At 45.0% G+C, this 22,221-nt stretch overlaps 3 protein-coding genes across 3 annotated transcripts; all 3 read right to left on the reverse strand.

The window, feature by feature from the left end:
• Positions 1 to 2,592: 2,592 nt before the first annotated feature.
• LOC144635339 (uncharacterized) lies at positions 2,593 to 3,090 on the reverse strand. Its single transcript, XM_078494453.1, has one exon. The coding sequence runs from the start codon at positions 3,088 to 3,090 to the stop codon at positions 2,593 to 2,595; it is 498 nt and encodes a 165-aa protein (XP_078350579.1).
• A 602-nt stretch (positions 3,091 to 3,692) lies between these two features.
• Positions 3,693 to 4,481, reverse strand: LOC144635338 (uncharacterized). Its single transcript, XM_078494452.1, has one exon. It carries the CDS (start codon positions 4,479 to 4,481, stop codon positions 3,693 to 3,695), a length of 789 nt encoding a protein of 262 aa, XP_078350578.1.
• Positions 4,482 to 5,042: 561 nt separating this feature from the next.
• LOC144635337 (uncharacterized protein F54H12.2-like) lies at positions 5,043 to 6,884 on the reverse strand. Its single transcript, XM_078494450.1, has one exon. It carries the CDS (start codon positions 6,456 to 6,458, stop codon positions 5,055 to 5,057), a length of 1,404 nt encoding a protein of 467 aa, XP_078350576.1. The 5' UTR covers positions 6,459 to 6,884; the 3' UTR covers positions 5,043 to 5,054.
• Between the last annotated feature and the right edge of the window lie 15,337 nt (positions 6,885 to 22,221).

Genomic DNA, 22,221 nt, shown 5'->3' on the forward strand with positions numbered 1-22,221 from the left:
ATGGTTCACAAAGTGCCATACTGTCCTTGTGGTATCTGGAACTCAATACTTTGCACTAAACGCATGCGCAGATGAGTCTACATTGCTTTTTCTAGGTCGGCGATTCTGAAAAAACACCGGCTTGTAAAGCTATTTTTTAAAAAATCACGTGAGAGAGGGGGGATGAGGGGGTATCCCCCTTTCTCGGGTGTACTGGGAACGAGTAAGAGAGTTTTGTTTGTTTGCTCAAGTCGGTGATCGAATGCACATACGACAACATGTAAACGTTTAACCACGTCTTTATTGTGTTCAACAACATTAAAGTTTCAACTTTTTCTTGGCTTGCATGATTCGTTTGACAATGCGTTCCGTCATGGTTTTACTTCCAGGTAATTTGTTGATGGCTTTAATCATTTTCTCGTCGGCTTTCCACTTGTCCCTTAGATTCTTGGCGTGACTGTAATCGATGTCGTGCTGTTTGGCGATCTTGTCTAATCGATTGATGCCCGGGTCCCCGCGTTTCAATCGCTTTGCCAATTTGGTTCCGGGACCCATGTACTGATAACCGGGCCAGTGAAATTCGATTCCAGTCTTGCCGAGCCACTTCTGAATGTCGATCCCACGTCCGCGTTGTCGTCGCCGTGTCGTCTTTTTTTCAGTCCTCTTCTTCTTGGTCTTCGTCATACTCCAATTTTCGTCTCAACTTTTTGCCTTTGGCCCAATCTTCCCAACCGGGTAATGGTTTCAGTTTCTCGGCTTCCGTTTTTCGCACAGCTGGCTTTTTCCTCGTCTTTAGTTTCTCTTCTAAACTCTTGAATCTCTCTGCCAATGTCGGTTTGCCCGCAGGTGCCGTTTTTGCTTTCTTTGTCGCCTTCGGGGTGACTGTGGGAGGTGATTTCTTGGCACTCCCTTTTATGAGTTGTTTCAACATGGTCTCCACGGGTCCCGTCACCAAACCTACATTCTCCAACTCCTCCTCCTCCTCCTCCTCCGCTTCTTCGCCCGGCCGTCTGGCTGTTACTCCTCCCATGGGAAATTGACGTATCCGTTTGGTCAAACGAGCCCGTTCGCGAGCGAGAGGTTTCACTCGTGCCACGGCGATACCGTCGGGAACGGATTTATCTTTTAACAGCAAGTGGCTTTCGGCTGCTATGCGAGCCGCTTTGTTCAACAATGCATTGTCCGTGATTTCGCCTTTGTAATATTGCACCAAACGATTCAAGTCTTTAGCGGGAACCATCACGACTTCCTCGGTCATCTTTGAAGTATTCTTCCAACAAGCTTTCGTAACACCCTTGCCAGTAACGAACTTCCTCTTCTAACTTGTCTATGCGCCTTTTCAAGTCGCTTCTCGATGTACACTTGTCGCTACACTCCTGGCACAGTACTAGGGTCTTTCCTTCCGGAGTCTCTTGCCTCTCTCGAATGCAATCTTCACACTCTGCGTCGTATTTTAAAGCCAAATAGTCATGATTGACGCGGGCGTAGGCTTTGTGCCAATGGTCTGCTCTTTTTTCCCACTCTGCTTCTCTGTACGCCGATTCGCGTAACATTTTCATCATTGTCTGGAGGGTGTTTTGCAGAGACATGCTTGGTAGATCTGTTGCAGTCCTTTCCAAAACCCGTTACCCTTCTGTGACAGGAGACCCTCTCGCCTTCTCTTCAACGAGTTTCTGCGCTTACCCAGTTCGCGCAAGACCTTCTTATATCGTCGCAGCTTGGCGGTGATCGGTGGACTGAGCGGAATGCGGTTCTTGAGCAAATTCAATACCATCTCACTCACGGCGTTGATCTGATCGGCGTTGGCGTGCTGTAACATCTCTTCTCGCTTGAACCGATTGGCTTCTCTCAGAATGCTCTCCAAGAACGGACGCTGTCGACGTAATCGATTCATACTTCCCACGGGGCTGGACGTCGGTTGTAACTACCGGTGACGCCCTTTGCCCCCATCCTCTTATAGCGTTTGTCCTTTCCCAATTTATAACCCAACTTGCCGGCAAACTTGAGTATGTCCAATAAACCCTCTCCTCTCCACACGGGTCCTCTTTTAGGTTGTTTTCGTCTTCTCCTTACTATCTTTCTTCCTCGCACCATCTTGTCACAGAATGCAGTCTGTTGTAACTACCGGTGACGCCCAATGCCCCCATCCTCTTATAGTGTTTTTATCTCTTTCTCTTCCGAGTGGCTGCATCCAAGGCTTTCTTTGCACCCCAACCTGCAGCACCCGATGCAGCACCCAAAGCGATTGCTTTTCCTCCCGCGATCAAAGCTGGTATCAAGGCTGCTAAGGGTAAAATACCACCCTTCTGTCCTATTCTTCTCCTGCCAGCACGTCTCCGCCTTTGCGTCACACGTTTCTTTCTCCTCATGGTCCTATCGTCGTCGCGGTCTACGTCTATAATGATTTACATTATCCCTTATCCCTTTAAATCCTTGACTGGCCAATTTACCACCCAACGTGAAGAATGTGGGTGAAGGACCCGAGAGAAACATGCTGGCCCCCTCGGCTATCTTGTCCACCAAACGATGTTTACGTCTCGCGAGAGCCCCACCTCGCTGCCTCTTTCTTCTGGCCTTACGTTTCGTTCTTCCCATCCTACCATAACTGTCACTTCAGACGGGGGTACCTTCGGATTTATCGTGTTGTCGTTCGTACGCTTGCACGTACTTGTCGGCCACGGGCGGCGTGAAATCGGTGATCGTGTCATCTAGAGTTTGCATCTTGATCAAGAATCCTTCTAGTTCATCCATCGGAAGACCGCGCGCGTACGTTCTCAATTCGATCAACGTCTTGTCGTAGCTGGTGTAGGCAAAACGACATACGTCCACTTTGAACGAATATTTCTTGAAATCGTTCCAGCCCTTGACGACAGTCCCAGCTGAAGTTAGGCATGCCACAATAACACTATTTTCTGTAAGGGAACCCGCAATGACACCCGCTGCCACGATGAACAAAGCCAAAGCATTCAATGAAGCATGACACCACTTAAAATGGTAAAACATTTGACGATGACACCACCACTTTTTGTGGTAAAAGGAATACAATCCGTCCAATCTGTGTAACAGGTCTGGATCCAAGGTCGTCTTCGACCCGTTTAGTAGGGACGTCATCTTTAATGGCTCACTCTCGTCGAGGTACGACGAACGGTTGGTCGTCCCCCGTCTTTATAGGTCGTAGTGATGGTGTTTGTCGTGGTGATGCCTGCGATGCGACGTCCAGCCGCCACTTGACGTTGATCGTTGAACAGCATTTGCAATTGACGTTGCATGTCGTCTTGATTCAATCGGTGTGGACCACCCGTTAGCGTTCCTTGACCTGCAGGTACGTTGGACCTCGAGGAAGAAGGTCTCAAAGTCCCCGTACCTACTGCAGGAGACGGTAATTGATCCAAGTACCGTCTTAGGACTATGGGGTCGATTCGATCCAATGTCTGTTCCAATCCACCTCGGTTGACGTTGACGATCGGAATGGCACTAGGACTGGTTCCTACTCCTGCTGGCGAATGTCTTGACATGTTTTTCTAGCTCTCTCTTCTAGTGTCTGGATCAATTCGCTGAAGTAAGTCTCGTTATATTCTCTCACGAATTTCCACATCTGTCGCTTTTCGGCCAAATGTAGCACGGTTTGCATGGCGTCGTAGTCCATGTCCTCTTCTCTCATACGCTCGAAATGACGACTGCACAGGTCCAAGAACGCGAGCCACACGTGATCGTTACGTACGAACATCTGGAACGAATCTGTAACATCTCATGCATCCCTCGCCTTTTAAGAGGTGGCTAAAAATCCGTCTGTCGTCGCCACTGGCAGGGTGTAGATCCAATACCATGTAACCAAAGGGTCTTTCCGTCGTCTTGGTGTAGACGTCCATCACATCTTGCCATCGGGAGGGAAACGCTTGTAACAGTAAATTCCTCATGCCCAATTGATCGCGAGGGTTCTTGAAAGCCACGATGTAATGCGCATTTCGAGAAATGCTCTTGGCGTATTTTCCCGGCGGAAACATGTCTTGACACAAGTACAGGACGGTGATGTTCCTGTGGTGGGAAAGTTTGGTGAACAGATCCAATACTCTCTTGTCGTTTCCTCCTTCTTCCATCAGATCGTCCAATACCATCACCCCTCCACGGGGAAACCATTTGGTCAAATCTACTTCTTCGGGAATCCCTTCGTGAAATTTCACGCCTCGCTTTTTCATGTGCGCGAAACCGTCTTGCCAAGCCCCAAAACAATAATGAATGGTCTCAGGGGGTGTACTAAACAACTCTTTTGAGTGATCCAAAAGTACCGACTCGGTAAAACAAGTCTTTCCGCAGCTAGAGGGGCCCACGATCAAAATGCTAGAGGGCATCCGAAAGCTAAAGGCTTCACCGCGCTCCATGGCGAAATGACATTCGTCAAAAAACGAGCAATGATATAAGCATGTTGCAGAAAAAAAGTCTGCAACGAACCTCGAGCGACAGACGACACACACCTTATTTATTTCAACGTTTTTATTTGTCATCTCACAACAACAAGTGTCTTACACCGCAGAGAGACGGTTCACAATCCTGATGGTATTCCATCTTACAAATTTTGTGCCACGACCTTTCCTTCGAGATCAATTGCTTCAACATTTGCCCAACTTTATGATCATTGTACACGTAATCGTGTTTCTTGAATCTCGCTTCGAATTGACTCATGCTACGTCCTTCGGCCCTATCGATGAGATACATCAACGCGTAATCGCCGCAGCTCTGACTGTACAACGATTGTAGACTCTGTCCGTTGCGCTCCACGTACTTCCAATGAGCGTCCAACCAATCTTGCAACGGTTGCGCCGTCTGGTACACTTCTAGGGGTAAGGCGTAACTGTCCAATACTTCGCACACGTTTCCATTCGTCCACAGCGCGATCCAATGCCGACCGCGCATGTAGTGGGGATCGGTGTTGACGATGTACCCGCGGGCTTCCGTCTTGAATGGTTTGCGAGGTAATCGATCGCAGGCCACCGTCCCGTAAAAGTAAGGCTTCAACGACGGGTGATGTCTGGCCAACTGATCCAATTGCACGTTATTCAAAGTCACTTTCTCCATCACTAACGCTGGTACACGTCGTACAACACGGCTTTGTTCTTGTCAATCTCCAAGAGATTCTCAAACTCTCCGTACACGATGATGGTCAAGTTCACAGCTGGGTTGGCTCCAAAGTTCAGCTCTATTAGTAGATTTCCGGCTTGCTTGGGGTTCATCCTGTAACTGTCCACGCATCCGTTGGCCACGTTGTCGAACACGAACAACGTGCAATTCTTTCCTTGTCCCCAATCGTCACCTCTCACCATGTTTCCTTGCTGCTTGCACAGGCAACCGGTGGCTTGCAAGAAACGGTGGTACCCTCTGAGATCTTTGGTGCCATCGTTGTGGACCAACTCTAGCGTCTCGTAAGGATACTCTTCTCCTCCCACGAGTTGTTTTATGCTGCTCATTCCAAACTTCTGAAAACAGAAGGGATCGTTGACCACGTTCCCGGTGAAGGCTGTGGACAGTACCATACCCACGATCACGCGGTTGGGAATTCTTCCTTGGAACAAGTTGGTGCATTCGTACCGTCGTTGATCTCCCTGCATGTTGAAGGTCCGAATCTCGCTTCTCACGGTCGGGTAACTCACCACTTGACTCTTGGTGGTCATCTCATCCATCAGTCTCCTGTACGTCGTGGGATTGAGACGCACTTGACACAGGTACATTCGAACTTTGACTTCCTCGGCCGTCAACTTTCCTGCCAGACCCACTCCGTTCAAGAACACGTCGGGAGAATTGAAGTACATCTGTATTCCTATTTGCACTCTGGGTACCAACAACTTGCTCAGATGAAACACTTCGATGAGGGGCTTGAAACGCAACACGTGTCGCTTGCCTTCCGTGTAATTGGCTTGTTCTGCTTTAGAGTTCTTGAGAGCCTCCTTGTGATTGGCGGTCAGGGCTACATAGTCTGCGTGTCCAGCTCCAGCGTTGGCTGCAGTGTTCGTGTTATTGTCCGTCCACGTGGCTGGGAAATCGATATGATTGTACCATCCTTGAGGTTTCAAGATGGTTTCTCCATCACGTCTGTCGTAATTCAGCAACGTTTCCAAGAAGGCTCTGTAATGGTACGTGTCTGTCTGGGGACTGATGAGAGTACCGTTGAGACGCACGCTGATTTGCTTGAACAGAGAATGGGCTAGATTGTTGACGGGCCACAGCTTGTCGGCAGCTGCCACGTTCTCATCGTTGTCTTTCTTCAGTTGCAATTCTACCTCGAAGAAGCTACGGCTGAGATCGATGTAATCTTCTTGGGGGTCGATCTGAAACTCCACTGGATTGATGCCTGTGGTGTAGGTCTGAACGGGGACCATCCGATACGACGAGACGCTGACGTCTGTCGGTGGTACGGCGAATAGATCCAATCGAGGATTGGCCTCGCGTCTCGACTGCGGGTAGGCGCTCGAGATGGTTTCGGTCATCGTCTTCTCTTCCTTCTTGCACGGCGCTTCCGTAAGGTCTGTATCCAGTCGTAGCCAGGAGGCTTTCTGACCTCGGGACCTATCCACCCGCCCTTTTGTACTTTTCGTCGTCGCCTCTTTTGTCCCAACAAGGCCTGGTTCAAAAGTGCCAGTGAGAATCCTTCTCCCCGCTGTCTGACGGGGGCGCGTTTGGATCGGACCAGTCTGGACGATCGCGAGTAAACGGGATTCATTTTTCGCCAAAGATGTCGTTCAGTTTTCTCTTGACGTTTCGTTCTATGACGTTTTTCAGTTTGCGTTTCACGACTCGTTTAGGACCACTCTTGGCTCCTTGACCCGCTTTACGAATGCGGTCCGCGACGCCGCGCCCACTCTTAAATCCTCTCACGGCTCCACCCAGAGACTCTCTCACGATGTCGGCCAAAAATCCGTTCCCCTCTTGAGGTGGCGGATCCGGTGTGAAACGCGTCAGGGCACCGCCTCTCATGTTCGCTTGATATGTAAGGTCACGATCGTGTTGCCTTCGCCAAAATCCACCAGTTTACCTGTAGTCTCGCTCACTTGCGTTTCAATAATGTCCACGATCTGGTTGCGGAGTGGAATATATTGTATGTGGAGAGGTTCAAAGTACTTGATCCCTTTTCCTTCACGTTGAAAGTGAATTTCCCGCAACAGATCCGTGACTTGATTTCCCACAACGGAACTACCACCCACATCTGAGTAAACGAAAAGCGTACGCGATGCGTCTCCAATCACTTTTTGGAAGGCTCTGTTGAGTTTCACAAAGCGCCAGTTACAATAGCAACTCAAGAAAAGCTGTCCATTCTCAACAACCCAGAAATTTTTCTTGCCCTCTCCAAAATCATCCACGTCTATGGGGTCGGGTATAGTAGCGTGGTGGCATTCCGGCTTCAGGTTCGGCCCGAGAAACACGTTTTCTTTCTCGTCCTTTTTTACCCATCCCATGTCAAAGGCCAAATCCTCGTTGAAAGACATGTAGTATGGGACGCCTTCAGTTTTCACTTCCGAGACGTCCAAGTTCGAGTTGTCGAGGACTAGTTCTTCACCTTCCCACTTGAACGTATATTCCCACTGCTTTCCATTATCGGGCGACTTGGTCAAGTCTCCCACGATACGCTTGTATTCTTTGACTTGATCGAACTTGAAGACCAGGGCTTTCATGAAACTGAGGCCATCCACGATGTTGTCGTCATATAGAATGTCCTGGAACGTCAGATCGGTGGTCACCGACTTGCTTTGCACGCGACCCTCCTTGTCTTTGCGCTTGAGCATCCACTGAGCACTCAAGAGAGGAAACTTGAACGACTTAAAGCGAGTTAAGTCGATGCTGGCATCTGGCACGGAAATGCTACTCAATCCCACTTTCCAACCGGTTCCTTCCAATCGTAGCGGGTGAGGTAATCGCACCTTGAAAGAGTTTGCTCTATTCTCTGGAAACTCGGTTCCGCTGCTGTGACTGGGTAACGTGACGTAAAATCCTTCCTCGTGGCTCATGATTTTTTTAGAGCCGTCTTCTCGATCCAGCTGTCGTACTTGTCTGGCCAGCCTTTCCAGTGCACCAAGACTTTATTTCCTTTTCGTTTGACGATCTTGTCCACCCTGAAGACATCGTCGTCGGACACTGCGACTTTTTGTAGATCTTCCTTGTAAAACGTACCGCGAAGGGGGGTGTCGTCCAACTCATGGATCTTGTAAGTCGTGACGGGTGGTCCCCGACGCACCTCTCGTATCACAAACACTTCTTCGGTCCAGCCGGGTAAATACCCTTTCTCGAACGTGCGAAATTTCTTGTTCAATCTCACGCGTTCTCCTACTTTTAGCGGGGTTTTTCGTTCTCTTTTACCCGACGACAATCTCTTCGCGTACAGACGTTCCCACACTTTTCCTTCGTTGCTCGCATTCACTTTCTCGGGGCTGGTGCCGATGCTACGATGGTGGGATCTGTTGTAACCTTTCACCAAGGCCTGGAGTACAGGTACGTAACTGAGCGTATTCTTGGCGGTAAAGTATCGGTACATGCGTTCCTTGAGGGTGCGGTTGAAGCGTTCCACGAGGCTGGCTTTGGTATCTCCGGCCGTGGAAAAGTGGTGGATGCCTTCCCGTTTCATCAACGCGGCAAACGTCTTGTTGTAAAATTCTTTCCCGTCGTCGGTCTGTAGGTTCTGAGGTTTGCGTCCATCGGCTCGTTTCAAAATCTTGGCAAAGGCGTCCGACACCGTTTTTCCCGTCTTGTCTTTTAGGGGTTCCACCCAGGCATATTTAGACAAGACGTCGATCACGTTGAGTAGATATCTGTGACCCTTGTTGTATTTGGACAACGGTTGCGTTTCCACTAAATCGGCTACCCACTGTTGGTCGACGTTAAACACCAGGACCGGTAACGTGGCGAAACGACGTCTGCGCGGTTTGTGAAGGGTATAACCCAAATCGCGCTCCAATACTTTTTTGGCTGTGTCGACGGATATCTTGTGCGTTTTGGCGAATCTTGTTATCCCGCCCAAGCTACCCGGTTGACTGGGATCGTGGTAGTCCAAAAGTATCTTCTCATCCTTTTTCAGCTTCTTTGGCATGTCGACGACGCTCTGATCACCCTCATATAAGTGACGTGTAATTTATGAGCTGCTGCTTCGATCGTGGTCGGATGAAGTTTGTAAATAGAAGCAAACAGCTCGGCTGGATCCTTGAAATGTCTCAACCATAATATAAACGGTATCAATCTGAAATAGTTTTGTTCTATGTGGGTGGCTTCGAACACTCTCAAGGGGGAGTCACTTGTATCTTCCGGTATATCGATACCCCTCCCAAATTCAGCATACGCTTTCTCGCACAATCGTTTCAACCACTCCCACTTTCCATACAGATCCATGACAAATGAACTTTTATTTATACAACGTCAATTTAAATAGCCTGCATCAATAAATATGTTATCAAAAGATTTTGTACATGTTTCGCAACTTCTAGGTCTCCACAGCTTGGCTTTTTGGTAGTCGTCGCCCAGGTAAGCTTCGTCTTTATCCATGGCGCAACGGTTGCAGAGATCTCTGTCTAACAGTCTATCCGCTATTTCTTGCCAGCGATTGCTTTCTAGGCGTTGCAATTTTACTTGAGTTGCCAGTTGGTTGCACAGTTCTTCGTACGTGTTTGCGTCGACCGTGATGGGTTGTTTCAAGTAAGCAGACAATGTCTGGCTTAGGGCTACACTCGCTCTCAACGGGGCGATGAGATCTTCTAAACCACTCCGGTCGTCAAAGTCGCAGACGTTCGCGTTCAACCAGAACGAGACGCCGTTGCCAATGGGCGGCGTTTTGCGAGACGTCGCGAAGAAAAAGGTTCGCTGCAATGGCACGTAGACAAATTCATTCCAATGGTTGTCCCAGAGATAACCGTGCCCAATGTCTTTGAGGGTCGTTAGGACGGCTCCCTTCCAGTGAGGGTTCTCTTTGAGCCATTCACTTTCGGTGACGCGGTTTTTGGCACACCCGCGCTCTTTCACCATGTCCTCGAAGACATAGACTCTCCTTGGAATGTTTTCGGGTATGGTGGTGGTGGGAAAGTCTAACGACAACACAGTGATTCCCGTGTCGGTCTGGATCTTTTTTTCTAGCTTTGTACAATTGGTGTAGAAGAGTCGTTGTTCCAGGTCCATCCAGTTTTCTCTCGTACCCATGTCACTGCTCTTGGCTTGCTTCGGCCGAACCTTTGTGTAATGCACTCTCCAGATCGCACATCCAATGCTCTTGACACTGCATAAACGTGTAGCCTGCTTCCATGCCCCGCTGGGCGCGCGCCAATAGGTAATCTTCGTCTGACTGATAATCGCCCCTTTTTAGATCCCTATAGTAAGGCAATGGTTCCCAGTCCTTGGGATCTCCTTGTACAAAGACACCGTTGACTTGTGGGGTTTGAGTTTGAGTTTGGCTGGAATCGCTCTCAGTGCTTTCCATCGCTGCAAGTGAGTCGACAAATGGACGCGCAGCTCTTTTTATACGTTGGATGACGTCACCTGGGTCATTGCCGGTTGGTCGGAAGTGGTCACGTGTTACCTCTCTGGTTGGTTCGTGCGTATTGACGTCATCCGAGAGTAGAGTATAAAAGCGCCGTGTTGTCTCCTGTTAGTCCTCAGTTGACGCACCATGGACTTAACGGAACCCAGAAAAAAGCGACAGAGGAGAGGGACTGGAAACCCCAAGAAACCCAAAGTCCCCCGTAAAAAGAGACATCCTACAAAGAAGAAAATGGAGTTGAAAGAGGAAGTGTTGGAGGAGGGTGAAATTTTCGACCCCGACCAGTTCCTACAACAGACCTTTGACGACACGGAGCGCGACCCGGTTTGCCCCGTCCACAAAGAACCGCTGACCAAGAGAATGACGGACGGGGGATGGGAGTTCTACTTTTGCCCCCACACGAGCGAAGGCACCATCTGTTTCATTTGCACCGGTAGCGCCCACATTGACCAGTATGTGGTGGCGGTCAATCGACAATTACCGGCTTACTATTATTGGAACATGGATAAGATGAAATGTTACTGCAACGAGAGTCTCATTCTGAGCATGTCGAAATCAGAGAGCAACCCGGACAGGATCTACCTCAAGTGCAGAAAGGGTAAATGCCGGTTCTTCCAATGGGCAGACAGTGTTCCGTTTGGTAAGATCAAAGCCTGGCTGGAAGGAAAGGAATATGTGGGAAACGAGGATCCCCTCTACTCGAGAAGGTCTGGACTGGACTCTAGGGACGAATTTGGATACCCCAGAAGAGGACAAGACGTGGTGGATAGACCGCAACGAATTCTGGATGGGAGACCCGCCTTCAAAGTACAACACTACCCACCCCCGGTCAAGGATTGGATTGGTGATCTTCCCTTGGACGAGTCATTGGTCAAACAGTGTCAAGAGCAAAAGTTTTGGGTGGATGGAGAAGGGAAAATTATTCTTCCCCCGGAATTGTCTGGCGTGAAGTACGACTCGGATGAAGAGAAAATGCTGAGAAATCAACTGTATCTGAGATGCATTTCCCAGAAACAATATCCTAATTTGGATCATTGACCCCATGGCTTAAGAGATTTAGAGTTTAAACATTTTCATATATTTTCTACGTCAAGCATCAGAGTGCAGTTGGCTCTGGCATGACTCCGGAAAACGTGTGCATGATCTTGGACTTGGAAGGTTACTTTGTGGAGAAGACGTTTCGAGTACGCGAGTTGGGTTATTACACTTGGCAAGAAAAGTTCGGACGCCATGCTTTCTACATGAGAATGTCGTGGTGCAACTTATCTTCCAGAGACAGGAAAACCGTGTCTTACGTCAAATACAACGTGCACGGACTGACGTATCAACCCAGAAAGGAAGAAAAGGCCTACGAGTATGACAGGGTGGAGGAAGTGATGACAGATTTGTACGAGGAGACCAAAACCCCCGAGAGAACCGTGGTGGCTTACAAGGGAGGACACGTCGAAAGGGACTTGTTGAACAAACTGAACATTCCTAGCGTGAATTTAGAACTGTACGGATGTCCGAAATACGACGTGTTGAAAAAGACAATTGTAGAACCTTTACCTAGTTGCGGTTTTCATCTATACGAAGGACATTGTCCAATGACCGAATGTCATGCTTTCTGGTTATGGTATCACACTTTTGTTGTGAAATAAATTTAAGAATTGCTCCATGCCGAAACTGAATTACGAGAGTATGGGATTCAATCGCTTAAACAACAACAACAAATACCGCACGCTAACTTATATTTTTTCGCGAACGGTGAAAATCACAACAAAGTCGATGACACTTGTGCTTAGAGTCCAAAAATATGAAATTTTCGGCTCAATAACATTCATCGAAATAATATCTTTTATGGTTGGACGTCCTTTTTGATTTAAGGGCCGAAAAAAATAATTTTTCTTCGAGAAAAAACATTTGAACAACGGCCGAATGAACCACCTACAATAATTATATTTTTAGCGGCCGGTGAAAAATCACAACAAACTCGTTGACACACTTGTTTAGGGTGTAAAAATGTGGAGATCCGGCTCAATGACTTGCTTTGAGATTCACTAAAATAATATCATTCATGGTTGGACGTCCCTTTCATTTCAGGGCCGCAAAAACAAACAAACAAACAAACAAACGCATTTAAACAACAACAAATACCGTACGCTAAATTATATTTTTTCGCGAACGGTGAAAATCACAACAAAGTCGATGACACTTGTGCTTAGAGTCCAAAAATATGAAATTTTCGGCTCAATAACACTCATCGAAATAATATCATTCATGGTTAGACGTCCCTTTGATATAAGGGCCGCAAAAAAAATTTTTTCTTCGAGAAAAATGCATTTGAACAACGGCCAAACGAACCTCACGCTAAAATTATATATTTTTTCGCGAACGGTAAAAATCACAACAAAGTCGTTGACACGCTTGTTTAGAGTCTAAAAATGTAAAAGAGTCGGCTCAATGACTTGCTTTGCGTTTTACTAAATTAATACCATTCATGGTTGGACATCTCTTTGATTTAAGGGCCGAAACAAAAGTTTTCCTCGAGAATAATGCATTTGAACAAAGGTCAAATGAACTGCACGCTACAATTATATTTTTTCGCGACCGGTGAAAAATCACAACAAAGTCGTTGACACACTTGTTTAGGATTTACAACGTTTAAGCTTCACTTCTAGGTGGCTAGGTTTTATTTTTTTTTCTGAATCATAGTGGGATGTTCCCTTGATTTTGAGACCGTGAAAAGATGAAGGCGTTTGAAGTTGTTGTTTACGAAAGACATGCAACGAAAACTGCGAGAGCAATTTCGCTAAAAAGAATAATTCAGTCCACCAAAAACGACTTGTTCATTCGTAAAGTTCGGTTTCTTCTTTTTTGACCATAAACACAACTAGACCAAAAAACCTTGAACGAAATGAACGGGTCTAAAACCTTCTTCTTCTCTACTATCCTCGGTTCATGATGGCCGCACGAACAAAAACAAACCACTCGTCAAGATTTACAACGTAACCAAATTTATTTTTCGCAGTAAATACAATTTATCAAACGCTCTTCGTCTTGTACAGTAGAGTATGGAGACATTAGCTCACCTTAAAGCTTATATCCTTCTTGAAAAGAGCTGTAATCCGACAAGAAAACTTCGTCCGTTTTACTGTACTTTTCCGAGAATGAACACACGCGGGTTCCTAGAATTTCGAGAAAGATTCTCCACGCGCGTGCGTCGGGATTTTTCCCTTGGGGGGAAATCCCAGGATTTTACCCTTATGGGAAAATCCCGTCAGCTCTGGATTTTACCCTTGTGGGGAAAATCCCGTCACCTTGGGTGACATTGATCATGAGATCTCATTGGTTCATTCTGTATCAGGTCACCTCGATTGACCAATGGGAATAATAGAGCCCAGTTCTTCTGGGATGGGAAAGTTGTATAAAAGGAGCTACTTTGCTCATTTATTCACTCGCAAACATAGTTTGCTCTTGAGCGCTCAAAGAAGAAGATGGAAGCCGATGAGAGGCTAGAAAGTGACGAAGAGGTGCTGAGAGAAGTCTTAGCCCTCGAGGATAAGATAGAAGAAGAAGATGGTTGACGAGAACTCGAGCTCTTTTTATTCACGTGCGTTTTTTTATTAATAACATGTTTTGGTCATCGCAGGGTGCAAGCACAAGTGGTGAACAGCGCGGTATTCAAAGTCAAGAAGACTCCGAGGAAGAGGTAACTAGTTATTAGAGTAGAGTGAATTCGTGTAACCCGTTTTTCATATGCTAATATGTTGTGTAATATTCTAATGAGCTGTACAGTAAAACAGAAAATTACGGACATTCATTACCTTGTTTCCTTTGTTTCAAGATGGATGTTCCTTTTGAATTTCAACTGAGAGCCCATGTAGATCGACGAGTCAGGAGATTTGGTCTCCACATCAGAAACTTTACCGGACGATTTGTGCAGACAGGTGGTGGCGCCGGAGTAGAATCCGCGCCCCTAAGACCGCGCCCCGTACTCGTACAACAGATTGCCAGAGCCCTGCAGAGAGCCGTGCAGCAACATATCTTGGATGATGGAGCCGTTGGAGATGACGATCACTTGTTGATCAACATCAACAGTAACAGAATTCAAAATGCTTTTCATTCCAGACGGCTGACAGTGCGAGAGTGGAGAGAAAACACCATCGCTGCCAGACAGTTGTTAAAACAAATCAGTGACATGCTGAACAGTAATCAGACTTTTCAAGTGGACGACACGTTCAACCTAAACGTGTCTCACATACAAAATCCAGGCCGAGGTGGTGATCGTCAAAAATATAAACCCGGTATCTAAGGGACAAGTGGAAAGCCGACGAGAAAATGATTAAAGCCATCAACAAATTACCTGGAAGTAAAACCACGACGGAACGCATCGTCAAAAGAATCATGCAAGCCAAGAAAATGTTGAAACTTTAATGTTGTTGAACACAATAAAGACGTGGTTAAACGTTTACATGTTGTCGTATGTGCATTCGATCACCGACTTGAGCAAACAAACAAAACTCTCTTACTCGTTCCCAGTACACCCGAGAAAGGGGGATACCCCCTCATCCCCCCTCTCTCACGTGATTTTTTAAAAAATAGCTTTACAAGCCGGTGTTTTTTCAGAATCGCCGACCTAGAAAAAGCAATGTAGACTCATCTGCGCATGCGTTTAGTGCAAAGTATTGAGTTCCAGATACCACAAGGACAGTATGGCACTTTGTGAACCATATCTATAGGATGGTGGTCTTGCTAACTTTGTACACGTTCATTCCCAGGGTGCGCGGCCACTAGGGCTTAGGGAACATTGACACAAGGAAAAAAAAAATATCCCCAGCGAGGACTCGAACCTCGATTGCCTACCTCAGCGGCAGGAGTGATACCCGTTACACTACCGGGGCTTTAGGACCACTTGTTACCGTTTTTTAGTGTCTTGTACCTTAACATAAAAAACCTGTTATTAAAAAAAACCTGTTTTTACACTTATTTTCTTGTCTTGTCGTTTTTTTCCGCGCGAGGACTGGGACCAAGTTCATTCTAACCGTTCAGGGACTGGGACCGACACTCCAAGGACTCTAGGACCGACTCCTATGACGTCATCACACCCCTGAGTCACGTGGTTTTTCCCTTTTACGCCTATTTTCTTGTCTTGTCGTTTTTTTCCGCGCAGGGACTGGGAACGAGTTCATTTCCATCGTCCGGGGCCTGGGACCGACACTCCAAACACCCTGGGGCCGACTCCTATGACGTCATCACCCTTCTGTCACGTGGTTTTTCCTTTTACGCCTATTTACACCTATTTTCGGATTTTTTTTTCCGAGGGGGACTGGGGCCGAGTTTATTCCCACCGTCCGGGGCCTGGGACCGACACTCGGACGACCCTGGGACCGACTCCTATGACGTCATCAACACCCAAGTCACGTGATTTGCCCTTCTACGCATGCGCAGACATGCTGCTCTCTGATTGGTCCATTCAAATACTCCTGCAATCTGATTGGCCACTGCCGATACCCTTTTCGCGCATTTTATGCAAATTAGGTTACTTCCGGTCTTTTCACTTCCGGTCCAACTCGGATGACGTCATCCCTCATTATATATGCAACATGAAAGCGAGGTTTTAGGATCTATGTTAACCCATAAGACTACTCTCACCTGTTGCACTTGCTTCATGGAAGGAATGGTCCATCCCCGAATGCAGGGACTTTCCCCGATTTAAATGCACTTGGTTTCCTGTCAGATTTTCCACGCACTTGTCATCCGGTAAAACTTTTTGCCAAGACCCTTTTGGCTCTTCTTTTTTTTTGAGTTGGACTTGCCGATGCCCTCGTCCAGTGCTACTTGGCAGTAAGGCGCTTCTTACATTGCTCCAAACAACGTCTTGGGTGCTTTGGAATCTCCATGACGGATATTTCTTATCCTGGACGGTTCTTAAACATCTTTGGAGTCCCTCAAGAAACCTGTAGGATGGAGGACGAACATCCCATCGTAACCTTGAAAATTGTGAAAGATCACAATCAGTTCACGCTCCTCGTCCACCCTGTGTTGCTGTTGAAAGATTCCAATCAACTTCCCCCTTGTGTCCACCCTGTGTTGCGCAAAGTCCACGACCACCCGTACGTTACCAAGACCACCTTCCAATCGCCTCTTGGGTAGAATTTCCATTTGTAACAGCCATCACCACCACCTTTTCCTCGCCATGGTTAAAGTGCGTTCACCAGTTGCTGGCTTCTGAACCATCTTGATGTCCTGTGGTGGATTTTCTCCATGTTCTTTTCGTTACCATTGGTTGACACCGTCCCATAAATGGAAGGGATTTTTTTCTCCATTGCTTGCAAAGTCTCCAACAAAGAGTCCATTAGCTTTTCTTTTTGTCCATTGACTTTTCAGGACTGACTTGCGCAAGCGTTTTCCATTCATCTACAACCAGTACTTTTTTTTGGTTCTTGCATCCGGGTTGTGCCATTGACAAACGCGGACACGCCTCGTTTGTTCTCTAGGATGCGCTTGACGGGCATCTTGAAGTAGTTGGACAGCTTTACTTTACGTCCGATTGGCAATAGGCCACCAGTTCTTTCTGGAAGCCAAATTGACAGTTCTCCATAATAACAAAAAACAATATATAAAAAAACTGTTACCACCCGTGTGAAGTCGTTCTCCGATTAGATCCGCTGATCTTTGTGCCAGAACCTTTTTTGCATTTGGTTGCTTCATCCTTTGTGGTGATTACCTATTTGCAGCATTTCCTTGTATTTGTAACCATTTTCTTAAAACCTTGCATAAGGTTGCCATCATCATAAGGTTGCCCTTTGTTTTGTCTCGATTTCCATATCAATGTAGGTTTCATTTTGCCTGCTTATTGGAAAAAATTATAGTGCCCATGTAATCTTGGTTTTCTTTGGTATGCCGTATCATACCTTCTTAAGTTTCCATAATATCTGTGGGACCTCGCTTATATATGAGAGAGTCTGTATCGAAATACAGGATCTGTGCATTTGATGTAACCTAATCATAAAACGAAAATCTGTTATTAAAAAATTGTTATATTACCCCTGTGATTGTTTTTGAGTTTGCGCGCGGGGGTCTGGGGCGACGGTCGGAGTCACGTGACTTTTTTCCCTTTGGCTGATTTTCCCTCAAAACATTTCCGCTGGGGGACTGGGGCGAGCGCTTTTGGCCGCCGGGGCCTGGAACCCACACTCGGACACCCTGGGACCCACTTCTATGACGTCATCCATACCCAAGTCACGTGATTTTCCCTTCTGCGCATGCGCAGAAATGCTGCGCTGTGATTGGTTACGTTCGGTCGTGAGCGGTCCTTACTACTATTACTAAAAGCAAATACGGTACCAATGTTTAATGGAACTACACTCTGACCGTGACAGGAAGTTAAAAAATTATTATACACTTAAAGTTTCTTTCTTTCCCCATCGAAATGAAGTGATATTTATTATAATAAATTTTGTTATCTTTATACACAGACTAGTTCAAGTTTTAAGGGCGAACAGACGCTTCAATAATATAACTGTCAGTAGGTGGCTTATAGTTAAACCACAACGGTAATCTTAACAACGACGTTGTTGCCAAAATACGTTCCAACATGAAAAAGCACTGAAAATATTTTAACAAAGAGGATTATATATATTTTTGACTTTCTGCTCGTTCCCCAAAATTTGGTTGACCAATGCAACAGAAACTGAAAACTGTTAGGCTTAAATCGAACTGAAGATGAATATATGAAACAAACCATATACGGCGGTGAAGAGAGCAAACGAAAATGAAATCCTCGCAGTTATTATCAAAATAAAGAAAACTTAAAGCTGCAGTGACATCTAAATAATTTCGAGCGAACGTTCTACAATCGTAATCTCAGAAAGCTTCAGAAGATACTGAAAAACAGTTTTGTTCATAAATACGAAATAAGCACGTGTAGCAGGTATCCGCAGCTTTCTGTGGGGGCGTCAATTGGAGAGCTCTAGTTGCGAAAACCTTTGTGAAACCCCGTTCGAAAGAGACTTCTTGTGTGAGTGACCGTGACCACCTTTGGGAATAAGCATCTGGTCGTTTCTCTTATGTTTAAGCTTTCCTAAGCGGCCACTCTTGAAAAGAGATTACTCCGTACCAGTTAGCTTCTAAATAAGAGTATACGCTAATTTATCCCATTTACAGTAGTACATTTATCTTCCTTTAAGGAATTGCTTTTGTAAATAAGCTGATGGACTTTTCCGATTGCCAGAGTAACGAAGAGCTTTTTAGAGCCGATTGTTTGCGTTAAGGATGCTTTATTTAAAGATGAACAATTCCACCCGTTAAGAATTTCTTCATTAATCAAAACTATAACAAAATTCTCGAACGTGATTGGTTATCAGCAGCCCGATTTGAGCACTAATAGGACAGTGTACGCGTCATGCTTGTAATTGGACAGTGTAATAGGCCTTATTCGTATTCCCCGACAGCCCTGGAACGAGAGCCTTCTGAACATGAATGCGAGGCTAATGCGGGGTACTTTGCACAAATTGCAAAGAAACATATGGAAAATTGCGACTGGGTTGCCGAAAACCTTAAAAATTATAAACGCTTTGAGGATCTAGAGCTAGTCGGTGATCTGCAGGCTAGAGGGATACCAGTGTCGATCAGAAAAATTAGAAGATCTGGTAGAACTGACCGAGAAGGCTAACAAATTTACACTGAATCGTCGGGAACGGTTTCGAGTCAGCAATACTTGCGAAGTAAACTTCAACACCAGGTTATGTTTCCAGCTAATCTGTAATTTTTACTTTCAGTGTATATCCGACTTAAGTGAGGGATTAAACTTTCCTTGAGGATATTTATATTGCTATTTTAGAAAGGGGTTCAGAAGAGGGAACTTGCTATATTAAATTTGATCACGCACACAATCTCAGTTGTTTATTTTTTTAAACAATAGCTACTGTAGCGCTGTGATAACTTTTTTCACTGCAAGAGCATGAAATGAGCGTGAAACGATTAACAGCATCACTTGAGCCAAATGAAAATCTAGCTTTTTACTCAAAAATTGTGTGTAGTTAGCTTCAAAACGAATTTGTATTTTATTGCTTTGAAATTAAGTGAGTTTGCCGATCTTGATGTGCGTGCGAGATTTTAATCTGAAACATCCAATTCTGTTTCAGACCATTTTCGTGAAAGAATATTAAATGATCATTAAACTATCGACATTCTCACTTAACTGAGCTAAGAAAATTATCTTTTATTCGAACATTCGATGATTTAGGGGCGAAATGAATTTGGAAGTTTAGATCTTGTGATTTTTAGGTCTTTCTAGCCAGTTTGCATGTATCGGTGTTCGAGAACATTAATTAAATTTACTAGTTCTTTTAAAGACGTTTTGGCAGCAGCAAAGAAAAATAGCAGTCAAAATGTGAAAGAAATCAGTTCAGTGAAATTAAAAGCTATTTTTTTAACTAAACAGTGAGAGCATTTAACAGCAAACGAATTTGTAAATAATTAATGCGCCATTTCGTTCAGTTGTTTTTGTCAATATGCCGATCAAAATATGTAGTCAATACGCAGCATGCCTTCAGACATTTATTCTTATTTTTTTAAATAATAGCAATACAAATCTCTCCAAGTTAAGTCTATTGCCTTTGGTGAGTCGGATGTACAATCAAAACAAACATTAACAGATTGGGGTTATTACCTTGCGACTCGATGAATGACTTGCACTCCTCCGATTCGACTACTTCAAGGAAAATTTGTTAGCCTTCTCGGTCAATTCTATCAGTTCTTCTAATTTTTCTGATTGACACTGGTATCTCTCTAGCCTGCAGATCACCTCCTAGCTCAAGATCCTCAAAGCGTTTATAATTTTTAAGGTTTTTCGGCAACCCAGTTGCAATTTTCCATACGTTTCTTTGCAATTTCGAGAAAAGTACCCCGCATTAGCCTCGCATTCATGTTTAGAAGGCTCTCGCCCCAGGGCCGTCGGGGAATACAAATAAGGCCTATTGGACAGTTTACGCGTCATGTCTGTGTAATTGGACAGTACGCGTCATTTTGCGCGCGCTGTTGTTGTGCATTTTGTTTAGTAAACTGTTATGTTTTGCAGCCATTTCGTCGGTAAATTTTGTTTGTTTCTCAAATTGTGTTATAGTTTTGATTAATTGGTAACAGGACTTCGTGTCGTCCAATTCGGTCTGTAATCATACTCGTGATTAAACAAATCGGACTCCCGCTACGCGGTCGTCCGATTTTGTTAATCACTCGTATGATTACAGACCGAATTGGACTCCACTCAGTCCTATTACCATTATTAATTATCAATTGTTACATTAGGCTTTGCCAGGCCCTTTAATCTCAGGATATATGCGAGCTAATGCTCATTAGTTAAGTTAGAAAATGGCAAAGATTGAGTTCTATCGATGAAAACAGGCGGGCCTTTCAAAACGAACCTGAATACCCAAAGACATACAGAGGAAATATTCACTGCCACTCGGGTTTTTTTTTTATTGTTAAGTGAGAAACTTGAAGTGCCAATTGTTTTTGGAAGTGCTTTACCACAGTTTTACCGCAAATAAATATTAAAGTCATTAAATTGTGGTCCAAATCGTGTTAATTCCTTCTTTTTTATGCATATGATATTCTGCTTTAAATATATAGAAATTACAACTTCCATTTCAACAGCACTTCAACCTGAAGCAGAAATAAAAAAAGACGATTGTGATAGACTTGTAGAGCTCGTAATGCAGATGTGAGCGACACTTACTTTAATGGGCAGTCACATTATTCAGGGTTGAAATGATAATGTATTCTAATTTTAATAACCTGTACGTGGGTTGATTCAAACTGAAGCTCGTAAATAATTCATTAACAAAATACAAAGAAAATAATGTTTAATGAATGCCTCTATATCTGATAAAGACACGGCTAAATTTTACGTCTAATTTTCTTGGCCAAAATAACCGAAAATCTAAATATCAGTGCAAAAATGAAAAGATCTATATCAGAGGTTTTTAAAGCCGTTCACTAAACTTGCAGTTCGTGCTTTATCAAGTCTAAAACAATCGGCTGCGCCTCGTGTTTTAAACTCGATAAAACAATCCTGCTCGTTTATTCAGGAAACATTAATTACTTCTTAATTATTTACAACATGGCACGTTAGCTCAGGTAATGACATGATTAAGGTAGTCATGTTTGGTTAACAGTCAGTAAAAATGCGTTTTCTTGTATCCATACATCGCACCAAATACTCTTGAGTTCTCTTTACTGCCTGAAACGGCAGCTAAATTTATTTTGTAGTCGTTATTTAAATGTGGTTCAATGACGAACTTCAGTCTCTTTGTATGAAACAAAAAATCTAAATGCACGACAATACTGTAACAGGGGCTTTGGTGGGAGATTTAACTCAGTTTTTGAGCGAGTTGTGCCCTGCTACATATCTGCATCATTTCAGTGCGCCCGACTAAGGACGCTACCTAATTCGGGAAATAGTGCAGATTTTATGGACTATATATCTATCTGTGTATGGTCATCAATTCCCCCTCCCCCTCCCCCAAGAAAAAAATTCTTCAGTGGTGAGTGACGTCACGATCGCGATGCTCATTATTTATGCAGGGAAGATGGCGTGGTATATAAGCTATCGAAGAAATATATTTGGCTCAAAGAAATGGCTAAAATGTGTGCCCGATGTTAACAAAATGCTGAAAATGACACGGAACACCTTACAGGGTTATCATCTAGAAAAGCAGAGTTTTTGTCAGCCACAGAACAGAGACAGAACCTAC

This window comes from Oculina patagonica, chromosome 13 (genome assembly GCF_052425735.1).
Source record: "Oculina patagonica isolate OP01 chromosome 13, crgOcupat, whole genome shotgun sequence".
NCBI classification, from domain to species: Eukaryota; Metazoa; Cnidaria; class Anthozoa; order Scleractinia; family Oculinidae; genus Oculina; species Oculina patagonica.

Bases quoted from the DNA above. Each gene is read 5' to 3' on its own strand.
- LOC144635339 (XM_078494453.1), bottom strand. From the start codon at position 3,090: ATGACGTCCCTACTAAACGGGTCGAAGACGACCTTGGATCCAGACCTG.
- LOC144635338 (XM_078494452.1), bottom strand. From the start codon at position 4,481: ATGACAAATAAAAACGTTGAAATAAATAAGGTGTGTGTCGTCTGTCGC.
- LOC144635337 (XM_078494450.1), bottom strand. From the start codon at position 6,458: ATGACCGAAACCATCTCGAGCGCCTACCCGCAGTCGAGACGCGAGGCC.